Source organism: Malania oleifera, chromosome 1 (genome assembly GCF_029873635.1).
Source record: "Malania oleifera isolate guangnan ecotype guangnan chromosome 1, ASM2987363v1, whole genome shotgun sequence".
Classification (NCBI taxonomy): domain Eukaryota; kingdom Viridiplantae; phylum Streptophyta; class Magnoliopsida; order Santalales; family Ximeniaceae; genus Malania; species Malania oleifera.
The window spans coordinates 111,887,962-111,908,307 of NC_080417.1; the positions used below are offsets into that span (position 1 = coordinate 111,887,962).

The 20,346-nt window shown below is 36.4% G+C and overlaps 1 protein-coding gene across 1 annotated transcript; it reads right to left on the minus strand.

The window, feature by feature from the left end:
* Positions 1 to 1,681: 1,681 nt before the first annotated feature.
* Positions 1,682 to 19,726, minus strand: LOC131151999 (probable glycosyltransferase At5g03795). Its single transcript, XM_058103548.1, has 3 exons — positions 19,231 to 19,726; positions 3,025 to 3,589; positions 1,682 to 2,282 (listed from the first exon to the last, which is right to left on the minus strand). Exons 1-3 carry the CDS (start codon positions 19,568 to 19,570, stop codon positions 1,787 to 1,789), a joined length of 1,401 nt encoding a protein of 466 aa, XP_057959531.1. The 5' UTR covers positions 19,571 to 19,726; the 3' UTR covers positions 1,682 to 1,786.
* Positions 19,727 to 20,346: the final 620 nt, after the last annotated feature.

A 20,346-nucleotide genomic window follows, 5' to 3' on the forward strand; every position in this document is an offset into this window, starting at 1 on the left:
AGCTTTATCAAGGCTACCTCATTTTGCTCCTTATTTGTCATCATCAAAAACAGGAAGATTGTTGGTCTAGCAAGGCTTAATCTCATTTTGATAATGACAAAGTAAGGTATCTAATTGTGCTTTCAAGTGAATTTATATCTTACCAGCACAATGGACAACATTTAAGTTTAAAAGCCATGAATAAAACAAGCAAAATGAAGAATGGCTAGAGTTTGGATGAAAATCAAGCTTCAAGACATGAAGACTTAGATTTTATTTCATGTTTATTGTAATATAAGTCTCATGTAAGTACTTCTCAAGTTTTTGTTTGTTTATGAAGCTCTTAGGATAAATAATTGGACTTAGAGACCTTTTTTAATAAATTGAAAAATATTTTTTCAAAGTCCAATTATCTTTTCAAAAGAATACAAATGAGTTTTGGAATCAAAACTTAGAAGCAATAATGAATTTTAGAATGTTCGGGTGACTAAGGCTCAAGCTCAATCGACTGAATGCATGAATTTGAACAACCTGGTCTAGCATCAGAGAGTTTGGGTGACCGAACACATGGTTTAGTCGACCGAGTGGCTACTGCCAGTGTTAAAGTCCAAACAATTTTGATTCGAGCAACCGAGCCCTAGTCGACCGAAAGGCTAATACCTATTTCAAAATTCATCATTTTAAATGATTCGGGCGACCGAACATCCAGTTCAGTCGATTCAAGTGCGCGATTTATTTTGCGAACAGCGCGATTTCTTTCCATTTTTGAAAGATATTGCTACCAAAACTTGGGCAAACGGTCAAAATTCAAACCTAAATATTTAAGGCTAACCCTAATCGTGTAAAGGCAACCTAATAGCACGAAAACACATAGATTTTATTCTTGTAAATTTTGTGATTTGGTTTTGTACTTATGATTGTTAATTAGTATAGTTGTTTACTGAATAAATTTTCATGGTGATTAAAATATTTAGAGCACGTGTTAAATAAGTTTTAAAATTAAATAAGTTTTCACACAAAAATTTTATAATGCCCAATTCACCTCTCTTGGGATTACACCTTAACTTTCAAGTGTTAAAGGGAGATTGTACTGCTATGGGAGTGCATTTGGGTCCTTTTTTGGGGTTATGACAGATTTCAAACCAAGAATATCACAAGGAGACTAATTTGAGGATCAGTTAGAATAAAAGATTTTCTTTTGAGAAAAATAAAGAGATATTTTATTTTATCTTTATATCAAATACTAATTAAAAATAAAATTCATTACAACATGAATAAAATTAAGAAAAATGAAATGTGAATGATGAGTTAAAACAAAATTTAATTCATTAATTTGCTATATATATATATATATATATATATTACATTTTAATAATCAAAAATGTTATTTTTATTTATTTTAAACCTTTCAAAATTACAAATATATGTTCTCTTCACTCTTTTATGAGAATAAAAAAGCAAAACAGGCAATCCTTCACGACCACCTTATTGAGAATCCACAATGGATTTTTTGTTCCTTTAGTAATTTAAAGTTAATGCAGAGAACTGATTCACTGCAAAAGCTAAAATTATTCACCAAACCCCATTTAGGCTCTTCGGTTGCTCAAGGAATGTGGACAACACAAAGGAGCTACAAAGATCAGTAATAAATTTGAAGTATAAAATCAGTAATATTTTGAGCCTTTGTTTAGATTTACATAGATTTGAATAAAATGTAATATAAATTTTTATTGAATTTCTTTCCAATCTATAAAATTCTAAATCTAAATCCTAAACACCCAAATACAATAGAACTTCAACGGAATCCTTATACAGCAGAACTCAATGGAATCCTTATAGAACTTCGTCGAAGCCACAACTCATACATAACCATGTAAAAAGCATCATAATCAACAGGAGAAAGATGCCACTGGAAATGTTGACGCACCTTCAAGACATTCCTTTGTAACATCAAATAATCACTGGAGCGTATCCCTCGAAGAATTTTCTTCAACAACGGTATGTCTAATGTTGTGATGACTACTGAGAAGGCCTTCCAATCTAATATGTCTGCAAATGGGAGATCATAGTGGTTGGCGATGATCACAGGGACACATCCATAGTGCAACGAATCAGCTATGCGAGCTGTGTTTACTTCAAATCCTTTGACATGGAGGCAGAACTTGCTCCGTAGTAGCTCATCAGCATAAGGCGTTTTCAGACGACCAAAGTGAGTCAAGATCTCAGAGTCATTGCTCCATTCTCGCAGAAGCTTTTGGCGTACTGGCGAGTTCATCGATCCGGCAAAAAAGGCTAGCTTTTTCCTGCAATTTCATGTCAATGAAGATAAGTTCATGTAGTCAACAAAATAACATTCAATGATGAGCACACAATTTATCAAAACAATAATGGATCTCCTCTTCCTATAATCATTCTTAATGTAGCTACTTTGACATTTCAATAATGTTTTCGACTATGCATAAAAAAGAGAGATTTTAATCCATTTCATGAAATTAATAATATATGCAAAAAGTCAACATTGAAAATAATTAACCTACTTTTTCAGATTCAGAAATTGCGCAGGCAAAAGCAGGCTGGTTAATGCTCCCTCCCCCCCCCCCCCCCCTCCCCTCTTTTTTCACATTACAAAAAAAGTTCTGCACACAATCATCAAATCATTCAAGTGAAGTAGGGTCATCCACAAGAATTTTTCTTGAACTGGAAAAGCATAATTGGCTTTCTTGGGTGGAATAAAGCAGCTATCACAGCAGATGCATAACCTTATAGAGGCATAAGGCAGAAGAAACAAAAAATCTCCTAAAAACTTCACGGTGGTCAAACATTACTTTGAACGGACAGGAAGAGAAACCCTAAAAAGAACAGAAATTCTGATATAAGAAGAGGAATTTTCATAACTGCTTCTGCAAGATTTAATTTATCCTTGATGTTTTGTACCAATTTTCTAACATCAATGACCATCCACTCTAGACTGCAAGCACAGGATTCTGATACTTGTGCATGTCCCATGCATAATAAACAAGAATGTTACTTGAAAGAAGTATTCACCTTTTTGATGTCTCAAGATTTGAAGGATCCCCTCCTCTTGGCCAAATTTGAGGCAGAGATGCATCCTTGTGAGCAATGTACCCAGATAGGAAATAGCTTGAAGAGCACACAACTTGAATGACATTGAATTTCACTTCATCTGCTTTCTCCATGGCTGACCGTCCAATGGAATGGCAAGCAACATAGAAATGATCAGCTCCAGCAGTCCTGTTCCAATAAGGGTAGTCCCGACTAATGTTTAGGATGTAATCTCTGATAAACTCTTGGATAACTCTGACACCTACCCGTGGGTCATGTCGCAACCTTGCAATAGAGAAAGGCAGGAAGAAGAGATCTGCCTTGGATGGATCCTTTGTAATGAAATGGCTTCTCGTAAGAACCTTTTTGAAGTAACTTTCACTGGCATAATTACCCCCAGGTTCAAAATCCACTGGCAAAAAAACATTTGCAAAGGGATCGTCCCGCTGGTGAGGATAAATATATATCTTAAAGCTTCTATTCATTTCTTTGTAGCCTTCCAGAAAGATATCTCTGTCATGGAACACCTCATTATTTACATAGTTTCCTGAACCATAAGAATGAAGAGTTTCCAGGGTCTAAAGTCAAGAAAAAGAAATATTCATGCACATTAACTGAAATCTTATAGCCTTCCCTGACCCAAACCCCAGTTCAAAGAAATTATATAACAAGAAATAAATAATAAAAAAAAAGACAAGACATATTTAAATAGGTAGTGATGGTTGCAGTGGACCAACCAAGCAACATGTTCCATCATTGAGATCCATAGGCAACAAAGCATCAGACTTGACAGATATAACCAAATAATGTGTTCTCATCTCACAAAAAGAGTACACATAAAATCCGCTTATAAGCTGTGACATGTAATAGACTCTACCTATTGACAATTGGCATCTCTTGTCTACAACACAAATTCAACAACTGTTTTGACTTTTATTAAATTACACAATATGCACAGGCATATCATCTTTTCATTCTAGAATGCACATAAAGGCATTAGATTTCACCATATTTTTCACTCCCATATAAAATAGATAAACAAGCTTTGATATGTGTGCACATGTGTTTAGGCATATGCATACAAATAGCATGTCATCGGGTCTAGATTTTGGACATCTTCCATAGCCAAAGGAAACACCATGTATCCTTCATGAGCCGAGCTTGTTCAAGGCATTATGCTTGCGTGTTACCAATTGTCTCGTGCATTTGGGATGAGATTTCATCATGTAAATACTAGTATAGGTTTATTTTCCAATAGTAGTTTCTCCCTATGCTAAAAAAGGCAAAACGACTCCTTGGTCACTTTGATGTTTCCTAGTGGCAAAGTGAGAATAGCACAAAAAGCTCTTTAGGGGAGGGTGAGTATTCATCAACTTGTAAAACTCACTAGCTATTGTCAACGCGTTTCACCTACTTGCCTCCCTCGCTAGACACACAATGTTAGAGGAAGTGTTGTTGATGAATTACGTTGCTTCAATGTTTACTGCTTAAGTGTTACTAATTTCTTAACTTGCTTACTACTCCCACTTATGTTTGATTGAATGACAATGAAAGTGTATTGCGAGTGAACTATGGTAAACGATAGGTTGACTAGTTAAACAAGAGGGCTTTAGCTAGCGCCACATGGTCCATTCACAAAGGTGTGAAATATTCAACCTGTGACACCTGGTATCAAAGCTTAGTTAGTTGCTAGGTGAATTCAGTTGCCTTTGTTGTGGGATTGGTAAAGCTTTGGTAAAGTATCATGCCAACCAATGCCGAGAGAATTAGTGTACTAGAAGCACAGGCTAAGACAGCAGCCAACAATGTGGCCATAGAGATGGCTTGACAAACGGAACATGTTGATGAATTGGAGGGATCACAAAAGCATCAACAAAGTTCGATGGGGGAAATGTCAGGATTTTCACCATATTGTGGAAACCTTGCAAGCTCAGATGGCTAATCTGATTGTAAAGGTGAATGTGATAGTTCTTGCTATAGGAAACTCCAACACTCCGGGGTTTAGCAAGACCAAGGTACCAGAACCTAGGACGTATGGGGATGCCTGTGATGCCAAGGAGTTGGAGAACTTCTTATTTGATATGGAACAATACTTTTGCACTTTGATGATAGACTTAAAATAGGCGAGAGTAGATACTGCGACTATGTACTTGGTTGGTGATGCCAAACTATGGTGGCATACTAAGTACAATGAAATTGAAAATGGATGCTATGTTGTAAATTGTTAGGCAAACTTGAAAAGAGAGCTCAAGGCCCAATCCTTTCCTAATAATGTTGAGTACAATGCTAAGAAGCTGAGAGACCTCAAGCATACTGGATCAATCAAGGAATACATGAAACAATTTTCTACTTTGATGTTCGATATCGGGGACATGTCAAAAAAGAATAAGCTATTCTATTTTCTTAAGGGGTTGAAACTGTGGGCAAGAACATAACTTCATAAGCAAAGAGGTCAAGACTTGTATACTGCACAAGCTGCCGCAAAACGGTTGACTGACTACGCTGGTGATAATACAACTTCGTCCAAAGAGTTTGGTGTAGGGGGAAACAACGGAAAGTCTTTCAAGAATGGCAGACTCAAAAGTGGGGGAGCCGAATTTAAGACATAAACTTCAAAAGAAGTTTCATCATTGCGAGGGTTCAACACGCACACTGGAAAGAGTAGAATTTCATGCTACTTGTGTCGAGGCCCTCACAGAGTTGTTGAGTGCCCTCACAAGGGATCACTCAATCCCTTGCAAGCTTCCACTGCAAATCGGGTAGTGTAAAGTGATGGGAAAGAGGAGGATACCTCGAGGATGGGTGCAATGCAGCTGGTGAACGCATTGGAAAAGCAGGTGAAAGCACCGAAAGCTACACAAGCGAAAGGACTGATGTTTGTGGACTTGAAGATCAATGGGAAGAGTACCCGTGCTATGATGGATACCGGGGCTACCCATAATTTTGTTTTACAGGCAGACACAAGGAGATTCAACTTATCCTTGGATAAGGATTCAGGACGCATGAAAGCAGTGACATCTGTAGCCCAGCCTACTCTAGGATTAGCCAAGCAAGTGATTGTAAAGCTTGGGCAGTGAGCAAGTCATGCGAATTTCACAATAGTGTTGTTGGATGACTTCCAAGTCATTTTGGGAATGGAGTTCCTAAGGGAGACTAAGGCAGCGCTAATTCCTTTTGCTTGTTCTCTGTGTCTGATGGGAGATCACCCTTGCATCGTGAAAGTCGTTGTAAAGAAAGAAGATGATGAGAAGTTCCTTTCAACCCTGCAACTCAAAAAAGGGTTAAGAAAGGGTGAGCAGACATATCTAGCCACGGTGGTGGTAGATGAAGAAGTAGGCCAAAAGCTAGTGCCTACGACCATCCAAGTTGTGTTGGATGAGTACAAGGAGGTCATGTCGGATAAGCAGCCTCATAACTTGCCTCCACAACGGGGTGTGAAACATGAGATTGAGTTATTGCCAGGAGTGAAACCACCTCCTAAGGGGCCATATCAGATGGCGCCTCCAGATCTAGTAAAGTTGAGAAAACAACTAGATGAGTTGTTGGAAGCGAGATATATTCGCCCTTCTAGAGTACCATTCGGAGCACTGGGTGTTGTTTCAAAGGAAATATGATGGGAGCATGCGAATAGGTGTAGACTACCGTGCGCTCGACAAGGTGATAGTGTGCAACAAGTATCTTATTCCGTTGATTGCCGATCTGTTGGATAAGCTGAGTCATGCTACTATCAAGTGAGAATTGCTTAGGGATAAGTCGAAGACAACTTGTGTGACGCGGTATAGGGCATATGAGTTCTTGGTGATGCCATTCGGGTTGACGAATGTGTCTGCGACATTCTATACCTTGATGAACCAGTTATTTCATAAGTACCTCGACAAGCTTGTCGTAGTGTATTTGGATAATATTGTTGTCTACAGTTCCACTCTGGAGGAACACAAAGAGCATCTATGGAAGGTGTCCGACAGGCTGAAGGAGAACAATTTGTATGTGAAGCAAGAGAAATGCTATTTCACTCAGCAGAGCATCAAATTCCTTGGTCATGTGATTGAGCAAGGTCATATCAAGATAGATATTGAAAAGGTAAAAGCAATTCAAGAATGGTAGATCCCAAGGACACTGAAGGAGCTGCATTCCTTTCTTGGCCTTGCCAACTACTACAGGAAGTTCGTGGAAGGCTGCTCGCGGAGAATTGCTCCTATGACAAAACTACTGAGGAAGGGTCAGGGGTGAGATTGGACAAAGAAGTGCTAGGGAGCTTTGGACGACTTCAAAGGATGCCATGATGAGAGATCTAGTACTTGCTCTCCAGGATGTCATGAAATCCTTCGAGGTGCAAACAGATGCATCAGACTTCGCCCATCAGACTTCGCCCTTGGAGGAGTCATGTTATAGGAGGGACAATCTGTTGCGTACGATAGCCATAAGCATATTGAAGCGGAAGAAAAGTACACAGCTTAAGAGAAGGAGATGCTAGCGGTAATACATTGTCTCCACGTGTGGCAGCATTACTTACCTGGGTCAAGATTAGGGGTGAAAACAAATAACTCGGGTATAAGCCACTTCTTCACGTAGCCGAAGTTAACACCCAAGCAAGGCCGATAGCAGAAATTCTTGGTAGAATTTAATTTCGCATTTGAGCAGAAGGCGGGGCACCTGAACCAAGTTGCTGATGCACTAAATAGGAAGGTCGAGTTGGCGGCCTTGCAAATGGTAACACACTTGACTGTGAGTATTGTTACCATGACAATGTGGGAGCGCATCAAAGAGAACTTAGCTAAAGATCCAGATGCGCAAAACCTAATGAAGCTTATCGAAGCAGGGAAACCATCTCAGTTTTGGATTGAACGGATTGCTGATGACCCATGGTAGTCAGCTCTTTGTGCCACGAGCTAGAGATCTAAGGAAGACACTGTTGAGAGAGTGTCATGATACCATGTTGGCCTATCATGGCTTTCAAATCTCGTTTTGATGATAATAAATAAAGGTTGATTTAACATGTTGTGTTTAAGTGATAATATTTCAAGAAAGCTTGAATGGCAAAGTTCAAAAGATCAAAAGAAATGCAAGTTCAAGATCACAAGTTTCATAAAGTCATACTCCATCAATAATGTGATCAAAAGAAAGCTCAAATGAACAAAAATGTTCAAAGCATATGGAAGCCTAAAGATGACTCAAGCTCAAGTCTAAGAGGATTCAAAGAAAAGACACATATGAAGACTTCAAGCTTAGAGTGCTTAAGGCTTTAGGATAACATATGTAAGTACTTCATACTAAATATCATTTTGAAATGCTTTGAAGCTCATTAGGGGTTGTCATGGACATAGAGATCTTATTTTAAAACCCCGAAAAATGTTCTTTTAAAGTAACAAAGCAAGATGGCTAAGTATTTTTGAAAAATAACCTCAAAATCATAATTTATATCTGTTCAGACGACTGAAAATTAAACCTCAGGCGCTTGAAGATTTTCCTGAAGAAATTATGAAGAGGCAGTGTAGGCTCAAGTGACTGACCCTGATAACCTCAGGCGCCTAACCCTGTTTTCAGTTGAAAATTACACAGTTTTCTGAAACTTTAGGCGACTGACCCCGTGACCTCAGGCGCCTAAACACTGTTAATGACTATTATTTTTTAAAAGTTTTAAAATTCAAATTTATGTTTCTTGTGCCCCAAATTTTGTATAAACTTGAGAAACACTCCAAGTAACTTGGGAAACACGAATTAAACCTTTTTAAGCCTATAAATATATGTTTTCTCTAATCAAATTCATACTCAAGTATTCAAAATCTGCTCTCAAGCCAAAATTGCTCTTGCTCTCTCAAAGCTCTCTTGCTTGCATCTTCATACTGAAAATTGCTGAGATATTCTGAGTTTCTGATCAATCTTCTCTGAGTCAAACTTCTGAATTACTGATTCTTATCAAGAGAAGAAATCTAGTGAATTAGTTCTTGAGCTTCAATTCAATTTCTTTTGATATTTGTTTTGAAGTATGTTAGTGCTTTCAATTGTACTAACCAACTCTATCTGAAAGCATCACTTATACAAAAGAAATCTTAAGAATCAACTAGAAAGTTCTAAATCAGTTGAAAAAGAAAAAGAATATCATATTGATGATCTAATGAAGAAAATTAATAACATGTCTCAAGAGTTAGTAAAACTACAAGTAAATGGTGAAAGCAAGAAAGACCTAGAAATAAGTGAACTTAAAAGTAAAATTGAAGATAAAGATAAGATCATTTATAATTTTACTAGAGGAAAAGAAAATTTTGAAAAGATGGTTGGACAACAAAGGATGGTTAGTAACAAAGAATTGGTTACAATGGAATTGAAAACAAAAGGAAGAAAAACTTATTTATGAGATACTTTGTAAAAGAAGCAAAATACTATGCAAGTACATCCTCTACAAATATACATGAAAACACTACTTGCAACTTGTGTAGGAATAAGGGACACAAAGTTTAATTGTCCACTCAAAAAGAAGTATGTCAAAATCAAGAATGAATGGAAAGTAAACACTAAAACTAGGTATGACTTAAAAAGAATTAAAAATGTTTGGGTTCCAAAAATAACACCATGAATCCTTCCTTGTAGGTATACTTTAGGACTACTCCATCAAAGGAAAAATAGTACTTGGACAGCGGGTGTTCAAGACATATAACGGGAGATAAAACAAAGTTCACCACCTTAGTTCAAAAAGATGGTAAAATCGTCGAAATTGGTAAAATTGGTAAAGAACCATCACTTACAATTGATGATGTTTTGTTAGTTGATGGATTAAAGCATAACCTTTTAAGCATAAGTCAACTGAGTGACAAAGGGCTTGACATAATCTTTAAACAAGATAAGTGCATAGTTCAAAATCCAAGAAAACATGAAATTCTATTCACAGCTTATAGAGTAAATAATGTATATTGTATAAACCTTGAAAACTTAATCTTTCAAGATGTAACATGCTTAGCTACCATGAATGAAGCTAGTTGGCTTTGGCATAGAAGACTAAGACATGCAAGCATGGACCTATTATCAAACTTATCTAGAAAGAAGTTAGTCAAAGGTTTACCATATACAAAATTCATAAAAGTTAAAATTTGTGATGCTTGCCAACTTGGAAAACAAATTAAGACAAGTTTTAAAAAGAAGAAACATATCTCTACTAGTAAAACCTTAGAACTTATTCATTTAGATTTGTTTGGTCCTACTAGAACTCAAATCATAGGAGGTAAGCAATATGCCTTTGTCATAGTTGATGACTACTCTAAGTTTACTTCGGTATTATTTTTAACCTCCAAGGATGAAGCTTGTAACATGTTAATAAATTTATGTAAAAAATTTCAAAATGAAAAAGGATATAATGTTTCCAATATAAGAAGTGATCAAGGAAGAGAATTCAACAACAAAGAAATTGAAAAATTCTACAATGAATATGGAATTAATCATGATTTTTGAGCACCTAGAACTTCACAACAAAATGGAGTTGTTGAAAAAAAGAATAGTACTCTTCAAGAAATGACAAGACCAATGCTAAATGAACATAATCTACCAAAATACTTTTGGACTGAAACGGTAAATACCGCATGCTATGTGATAAATAGAGTTTCAATAAGATCAAGTTTGAATAAAACTCCCGATAAACTTTGGAAAGGTGGAAGGCTTAACATTTCTTACATCCATGTTTTTGGATGCAAATGCTTTGTATTAAATGATAAAGATGATTTAGGTAAATTTGATGCAAAAGTTGATGAAGGTATATTCTTAAGGTATTCATTAAAAAGCAAAGCTTTTAAAATATACAATAAAAGAACTCTTACAATCTTAGAATCAATTCAAGTAACATTAGATGAAGAAAATTCATTCAATAAATCAATAAAAGGTGAAGAAGTTCAAACTACTCAAAAATCAGAAGACTTAGAAATAGAAGAAGCAAAAGAAGAAGAAAATGAAGAAAAATCAAATAATGATGCTGTTGAAAATACTGAATTACCAAAAGAATAGAAATATGTAAGAAATCATCCAAAAGATCAAATAATAGGAGAACCATCACAAGGTATAACTACATGATCCTCTTTGAAAAATCTATGCAATCACTATGCTTTCTTATCTCAAGGTGAACCAAAGAATGTTGAAGAAGCTCTAAGTGATGACTCATGGATAATTGTCATGCAAAAAGAATTAAATCAATTTGAAAGAAATAAAGTATGGAAATTAGTTCCCAAACCAGATAACCATTCAATCATAGGAACTAAGTGGGTATTTAGAAATAAAAAGGATGAAAATAGAATTGTAGTTAGAAATAAAGCTAGACTTGTAACTCAAGGGTACAACCAAGAAGAAGGAATAGATTATGTTGAGACATTTGCTCCCGAAACTAGAATGGAAGCAATAAGAATGCTTTTAGCTTATGCATCTCATAAGGAATTTAAATTGTATCAAATGGATGTAAAAAGTGCATTTTTAAATAGTTTTATAAATGAAGAGGTATATGTAGCACAACCACCGGGCTTTGAGGACATTCAAAAACCTGAATATGTGTACAAGTTAACTAAGGCTTTATATGATTTGAAATAAGCTCCTAGGTCTTGGTATGAAAGACTTAGTGGATTCTTACTAGAAAAGGGTTTTTCTAGAGGAAAGGTTGATAGTACCTTATTTATTAAGACTAAGAAAGAAGACATGCTCATAATCCAAATTTATGTAGATGATATTATATTTGGTGCAACTAATGATAATCTATGTAAGGAATTTGTAAAATGTATACAAAAGGAATTTGAAATGAGCATGATGGGAGAATTGAACTACTTCCTAGGATTACAAATCAAACAAGCAAAGAATGGAACTTTTATAAGTCAATCCAAATATATAAAAGATATGCTTAAGAAATTCGATATGGAAAGTAGTAAGTCCATAGGTACCCCCATGAGTACTTCCATAAGCCTCAATAAAGATGAAAAAGGGAAACGGGTAGATATGAAATATTATAGAGGTATGATAGGAAGTTTGCCATACCAAACAGCTAGTAGGTCGAATATAATGTTTAGTGCATGCATGCATGCACGACTTCAATCAGCACCTAAAGAATCACATCAAATAACTATAAAAAGAATCCTAAGGTACTTGATAGGTACAATCGATTTAGGACTTTGGTATCCTAAGGACACCAGATTCGAAATGATTAGTTATTCGGATGTCGATTATGCAGGATGTAAAATTGATAGAAAAAGTACAAGTGGGACTTGTCATTTTCTAGGACGATCCCTAATATCTTGGTTTTCTAAGAAACAAAACTCCATAACTTTATCCACAGCTGAAGCCGAGTATGTAGCAGCAGGGAGTTGTTGTGCACAAACATTGTATATGAAACAACAATTAAAGGATTATAATCTAGAATATTCCACCATACCAATTAAGTGTGATAACACAAGTGCAATAAACATCTCTAAAAATCCAATATCACACTCAAGAACTAAACACATTGACACAAGACACCACTTTCTAAGAAATCATGTTCAAAAAGAAGATATCCTACTTGAATTTATAAATACAAATGACCAATGGGCGGATATCTTCACAAAACCTCTTCTCGAAGAAAGATTTATATCCATTAGAAGAGGACTTGGGTTGTTACATGTAGGGAAGTGATTTAGGAAGGTTTCATGCTAAGTATAAAGAGAAATTTAAAAAATTGAGGACTTCAGGCGACGGAGCTTGGAAATTCAGGCGCCTACACAGGGTATTTTTTAGGCTCAGGCACCTGAGCCATCAGACCTCAGGCTACTAAGGTGCTACTGCCTGCTGAAATTCAATTAGAGAATCTTCAGGTGACTAAGCTTAAGCTTCAGGCGCCTAAACTCGCGGGTACTATATATTTTTAAGCACGAAAACCCTAACTCTTCAAATTTTAGGCTACTGAACCCTGCTCCATCACTCACCCGAAGCTCCAACCCTTGGTCTCCCTTGATTCCTCACTCAAAATCCCTCGAATCAAAGCCTCAAAATCTTTCTCCTACATCTTTTCCCACGGATTCTAGGGTTTCTCTTGACTAATTTCCTTGATCCTCCAAAAATCAAAGATGGCTCGTGCCAAGACTACAGCAAACTAAGGATCTTCTTCCAGAAGGGACGATAACAACATCGAACAATGGCTTCTCACCCCTCAATCGAAGCTTCGTTATCATTCTCATCTCTGTTCAACGGACCCGATTTTTGGTAAGGTCATCAACACCACCTTCATTGATTTAGAATTTCCGTAAATCCTACCTATGTTTAGGAATATAGGTTGGAAGAATTTCGTAGTTTATCAATCCAAAGGATTGCATCCCAACTTGGTCAAAATTTTTTATGCAAACATGATCCATGGCGAAAATGTTCTAACCACTAAGGTTAGAGGAAAGAAGATTGTTTTGACTCCATACATCTTGCATATCACCCTGGGTGAATTTGAATGTCCAGCCTTTGCTCAAACTTGGATTCTAGAGCAAGGCTTCACACCCGAAGAATTTTTGCCACTAATTATGGTAAACGAACCCGTTTATTTTGGCCATCCACCTATGTATAAACAGCTGAATCTCAGGCCCAAATACTTCACAAAATCATCTCCAACAACATCCTACCTAAGGCTAGCTCATATGATCATCTTTCCTATGTTGATTGCTTTGTTTTATGGTGTTTACTAAAGGGGAAGAAACTTGATCTCTCTAGCCACATTTTGAAATGGATGTGGGCCAAATTGGAAGCTACTCGTGTAACACTTCCATATGCAGGTGTATTGAACCTTATCTTTGCTCAACTTACTGTTACCACACCTACTAAATTGTTCATCAAACATACAAGATATGACATGTTCACCTTCACAACCCTTAAGCAAATGGGTTATGAAAAGCACGATCAGGGTTGGTGTTTGAAAGGAGGACGACCTCAAAGAGCAGCAGTTGTACCTCCTCCTCCTCCTCCAGCACAGGACCAAGGACCCCCAGCTAACACTCCCTCTTGGTTTATCCCCTTCCATCATGAATTTTCTACTTTCAGTAGAGATATGCGATCAGGACTTCAAATCCTTCAAGAGAATGTCTCCTCACTTGATCAACGCCTCACTCACATCGAGCAGTATCAAGCTAGCTCATCTTGTGGTGTTGATCCTATGGATACTAGTTCTGCTCCTCGAAGTGATGATGAAGAATCTAAGGACGGAAGTGAGGAAAGTGATGAAGAGGAAGCTAAAGAGAATGATGATGATGCTGATGATAACTGATTTATTTGCCACTTTGTGATGTATTAAGAACTCTCTATGTAATTGGCTTTGTCTTATGTTGCTTTTGTTTGGCTTTGTTTGTTTTTGTTTGGCTTGTAACTCCATTACTTATGACTTTGTGTAATATGACTATGCTCTTTATGTGCTAAGACTTTTTGTGTCACTGCTCCTCATATTCTTTTTTATTGATGTCAAAAGGGGAGAGATATTGAGCAAGCATGAAAAAGCAAACATGAGAAGAAAGTATCTTAGTGAGCAATCATGAAAACTGAGAACATAGAAAATATGTAAAACATATAAATCTTGGCATATAGCATAGGGGAGTAAAAGCAAAAATGAACATAAGAACATAAGAAGAATAAGACTATAAGCATATACGTTGACATGAGCTGTAATGCAATATACTTGATTGTGACTTATTTTTAACTTACTCATATTTGAAATCATCATTTTGTTAAAAGGCATGCTTATTGTAAGGGGGAGTCTTATCAAGGTTCTCTCATCTTTGCTCCTTATTTGTCATTATCAAAAAAGGGGAGATTGCTGACCTAACATAGCTTTCGAATCTCGTTTTGATGATAACAAATAAAGGTTAATTTAACATGTTGTGTTTAACTGATGATATTTCAGGTAAGCTTGAATGGCAAAGTTCAAATGATCAAAAGAAATACAAGTTCAAGATCACAAGTTTCATAAAGTCATACTCCATTAATAATGTGATCAAAAGAAAGCTCAAATGGACCAAAATGTTCAAAGCATACAGAAGCCTAAAGATGACTCAAGCTCAAGTCTAAGAGGATTCAAAGAAAAGACACATATGAAGACTTCAAGCTTAGAGTGTTTAAGGCTTTAGGATAACCTATGTAAATACTTCATACTAAATATCATTTTGAAATATTTTGAAACTCATTGGGGGTTGTCATGGACTTAGAGACCTTATTTTAAAACCCTAGAAAATGTTCTTTTAAAGTAACAAAGCAAGATGGCTAAGTGTTTTTGAAAAATAGCCTGAAAATAAGAATTTATATCTGTCCAAGCAACTGAAGATTAAACCTCAGGCGCCTGAAGATTCTCCTGAAGAAATTCTAAAGAGGTAGTGTAGGCTCAGGCAACTGACCCAGGTAACCTCAGGCGTCTGACCCTATTTTCAGTTGAAAATTACACAGTTTTCTAAAACCTCAGGCAACTGACCCCATGACCTCAGGCGCCTGAACACTGTTAACGGTTATATTTTTTAAAAGTTTTAAAATTCAAATTTATGTTTCTTGTGCCCCAAATTTCGTATAAACTTGAAACACTCCAAGTAACTTGGGCAACACGAATTAAACTTTTTTGAGCCTATAAATACATGTTTTCTCTAATCAAATTCATACTCAAGTATTCAAAATCTACTCTCAAGCCAAAATTGCTCTTGCTCTCTCAAAGTTCTCTTGCTTGCATCTTCATACTGAAAATTGTTGAGATATTCTGAGTCTCTGATCAATCTTCTTTGAGTTCAAACTTCTGAATTGCTGATTCTTATCAAGAGAAGAAATCCGGTGAATTAGTTCTTGAGCTTCAATTCAATTTCCTTTGACATTTGTTTTGAAGTATATTAGTGCTTTCAATTGTACTAAACAGCTCTATCTGAAAGCATCACTTGTACAAAAGAAATTATCTCTTGTTTCCTTGTTTCTTTCAACAGTTCAGGACATTAGATCGTTGTAACCGAGCGTGGGGTATCACTTGGAGAGGGGGCTCCACCCTAAAGGAGGAATTGTAAACGGTTTGTTCCGCCCACAAAGGAACGTGTTAGTTGAATTCTTAGGTGGTCTTGCCTAAGGGGAGGACGTAGACTAAGGATAAGCCGAACCTCGTAAAAAATCTCAGTCTCACTCTTACCCTTTACTCTTTAAATTTCAGCATAAACAAATTGTGTTTCAAAGTGCAAGTTGCTGAAAATTGAGATTGAGAAGACATTTTAATTTAAGAAAGTACGTTGGTTAATCTTTTGCGGAAACCTTAAAGGGAGTACGTTGATTAATCGCTTGCGGAAATCTTGGTTAAAAGAAGTGCTCAAATATTCATTCATATAGGGCTATAAACTGAGATTTTGCAAAATCTAAAATAAGGAAGTGCTGCAACTCTCACAAAATTGGTTAAGTATTGTGATTGATTGATTGGTTGTTATTAAAGGTATTTTGTTTGTGATTAATATTGAGTGTGGATTGTGGTTGATGTAATTGAGCATTTAAAATTAAAAATATCATTGAATGTTTGCTAAGTATACAAAAGATTGTGAATTTGTAAAAAGGCTTAAAAGAATTTTGAAAACCCAATTTACCCCCCTTCTTAGGACTACACCTTAACTTTCATACCATATGGGCCGAACATTCAAGATGACAGTGCACTTTGGGCTTACTAAAGTAAAGGTATTATTGGCCAACATGCGTGATGATGTGGTTGATTATACTCGAACTTGTCTCACTTGCCAACAAGACAAGGTGGAACGGAAGAAGATTGCAGAGCTATTGGAGCCCCTACCAGTAACTAGACTTCATCACCAACCTGCCCAGAGTGGGAGATGTAGGGTCTATGCTTGTGGTTATGGACAGGTTTTCGAAGTATGGTACGTTTATACCCACATCAAAGTATTGTTCAGCAGAGGATACGACACAATTGTTCTTCAAGAATATTGTGAAGTATTGGGGTGTTCCCCAAGATTTTGTTAGTGACCGAGACTTAAGATTCACCAGCAACTTCTTGACAAAACTTTTCAGAATCCTCGATTCACAGCTTGACATCTCTTCAAGTTCTCATCCACAGACAGACGGAGAGATTCAACAAGCTACTAGAAGAGCATTTGCGCCATTTCTTCAATGCCAACCAGAAGAATTGGGTGCAACTACTTGATGTGGCTTAATTTTGTTTCAATGCCCAAAGCAGCTTAACAACCAACAAAAGCCCTTTTGAGCTTGTTACAAGCCAGCAACCGTAGTTACCTCACACAGCGAACAAGTCGTACAGAAGAAAGAATCTCAAGGCGTACATCTTCACCAAAGAATAGAGACGAAATGCAAAGATTGCCCGAACCTACCTAGAGAAAGCTTCTAAGAGGATGAAAAAGTGAGCAGACTAGGGGGGAAGACCGCAACACTTCAACGTAGGTGACTTGGTGCTCATTAAGCTCAATCCTAAACAGATCAGGTCACTATGGGGACGAGATAGGAAACTACTTCCTAAATATGAAGAACCAATCCCCATCTTGGCCAAAGTCGAGAAGGTCTCTTACAGAATCGACCCTCCGGCTTGGATGAAAGTGCATCCTATGTTTCACGTCAGCTGCCCCAAGCCGTTCAACATCGACACCGAAGATCCGAGCAGAAGTAAGTCAACGAGAGTAAAATTGAAGACAGTGCAACCTGGCAGACATGAAGTTGAAGACATCCTTGCAGACAGAGAGTTCACATCCTCAAGGAAGAAGCGGAGGGAGTTTTTAGTGGAGTGGAAAGGCCTTGGTGATGAAGAAATCAACTTGGTTTCCGCGGAAGATATGCAACCATTGGTGGACAAAGTTGAAGTGTACCTAGCGTCAAATTCTATGAGGATGTCGACCGCAAAAGTGGAGGAGCGTCATGAACCGAGCTTGTTCAGGGCATTATGCTTGCCTATGACCACTTGTCTCCTGTGTTTGGGATGGGTTTCCATCATGTAAATACTAGTGTAGGTTTATTTTCTAGTAATAGTTTCTCCCTATGCTAAAAAAGATAGTATGACTCCTCGGTAACTTTTATGTTTCCTAGTGTCAAAGTGAGCTCTTTAGGGGAGGGTGAGTGTTCATCAACTTGTAAAAATCACTAGCTATTGTCAACATGTTTAGTCTACTTGCCTCCTTTGCTAGACACACAATGTTAACGGAGGTGTTGTTAATAAATCACATTACTTCAATGTTTACTACTTAAGTGTCACTGCTTTCATAATTTGATTACTGCTTTCGCTTATGGCTGATTAAATGACAATGAAAGTGTATTGTTGGTGAATTGTGGTAAACAATAGGCTGACTAGTTAAATAAGAGGGCTTTAGCTAGCGCCGCACGGTTCATTCACAAAGGTGTGAAATATTCAACCCATGACACTTGGCACCTTTAACTTAACTAGTTGACTAGTTGTGGCCTTCAATATACTAATGTTGTATATGGTTGAAAATCAAAGTAAAAAAAAAAATCTACTGTGTTAGAAAGTTGAAACCTTCATGATACTGGTTTTAGATACCAAGTTTCAACTTCCAACAACTATAGAAAGTTTGTTCTTAAATTCTTAACTGTTCACAAGGCAGGATAATAGTGAATTCCTTTAATTGAGCACAAATTCATACTCAAGTTCATCCAAAGTTTGTGTTTGACAAAACTGATTCCCGAACAAGAGTCTTCCATAGTTTTCCTTGTCAAGGACAACTGACAATACACTTCTTTTGTACAGTTGTGGATGGAACAGAAACAGCACGCCTAAGAACAAATGAAAGTGATCAATGATGAATTAAAGAGCCATAACAAGAATTGAATGCTAAACACATAAGAATATATTTGGTATCTAAGATATGAAATCCTAGAGAATTTATTCTAATTTGTCACTTGATTTCTCCATGTTCTTAATTTAATTTTTTTTTTTTATTATATTCCATTCTCAGCCCGTTCCAAACCAAATGTGACGTAAATTCCTTTTCGCTCTCCAGACAAAGGTAATGATTTGCCCCCAAGTGTGACATCACGCAATTCCAACCAAAAAAAATGAAACAATTTGCAGATGAATCATGAACTTTAATTCACTACTCACAGGCTTTCATTTCACGCTGAAATTCAATTAAGATCCTATAAGTTTTCCCACTTTCGTCTTTTAACATACTCTTGAAAATATATAATTCAAAAATTAAAGACAACCTGCGTGCATAAAGCTCGAAATTCATATACCGTTTGGAGGTCCTTCACCGCCATCGCTTGCCAAAGGAGGGCTTTGATTGGCTTTGACCGGACTCTGCGACGAATCGAAGGGGCTTAACGGAAAACTTTCAGGCGAAATCTGGGTGGGTCTCTTGGTGAGCGGAAAGATTCGCGAAGACCCAAGTGATGATATTGTGGAAAGATGAGATCGTTCAGTATGCACAAACAGGTTTGAGGTGGAGGAGATGTAGAAGATAAGGAAGAAAGAGGTGATGAGAGCTAAGGTAGTGGGTATGAAGAAAAGGTCCCGAAATGAATGTGAGAGACGACTAGCTGAGATATGATATAGCGCAAAGGAAGATCGAGGCATGGAGGCTGCATGGATCTCTGCACAGAGAGAGAGAGAGAGAGAGAGAGAGAGAGAGAGAGAGAGAGAACTACGAAGGGAGACGTTGAGTTCTCTCTTTCTTCTTCTTGTTCTTCACGGCGACCAGGTGGGAAGAACAATGGAGTTTTTTCCCAATCTATCCTTTTTCTTTTTTCTTTTTTTAATATATTAAATAATATTTTTTTAAGAAAATAATTTCCGAAATAGCTATGACATAATCTCGCTAGTTGAAGTAGCAAAATTTAAACAAATCTTGTTACTTCAAGTTGTGAGATTTGCCACGTGTCATTCCGAAAATTATTTTCTAAAAAATAATATTATTTAATATATAATTTTTTAAAATGATAAATCGAGAAATAAATTTAATAAATCAAGAAATATATTCTTTTATGACAGCGATGAGTCTGATAAGAGTAATAAATTAATAATAAATTCTTTTGCATAATTTTTATTTATTTATTTATTTATTTTTATTTTCAACTTTAAAAAGTTACTCATTAAATCATGTAATGTAGAGCAAACTTTTATTTAAAGCCTAGATCAAATCATACAAATATGAATTTGTTAATCAGAATCAAATTATAATTAATTTATACATTAAATGACTTAGAACATATATACATAATATAAAACTTTTGCGATAATTTTTTAAATACTTAACATTTTATCAAATTATAATTTCAAAAATAACTTAGTAATTATATTACGGAATAAATTATGATGGTAAAAAAAAAAAACTTGAACTTAAAATAAGAATG

Excerpts from the sequence above, each read along its gene's own strand:
- LOC131151999 (XM_058103548.1), bottom strand. The coding sequence starts at position 19,570 with ATGCCTCGATCTTCCTTTGCGCTATATCATATCTCAGCTAGTCGTCTC. Across the intron at positions 3,590-19,230 it reads CGGTGAAGGACCTCCAAACG|GAAACTATGTAAATAATGAG; the intron begins GTATATGAATTT and ends CTTATGGTTCAG. Across the intron at positions 2,283-3,024 it reads AATCTTGAGACATCAAAAAG|GAAAAAGCTAGCCTTTTTTG; the intron begins GTGAATACTTCT and ends ATGAAATTGCAG.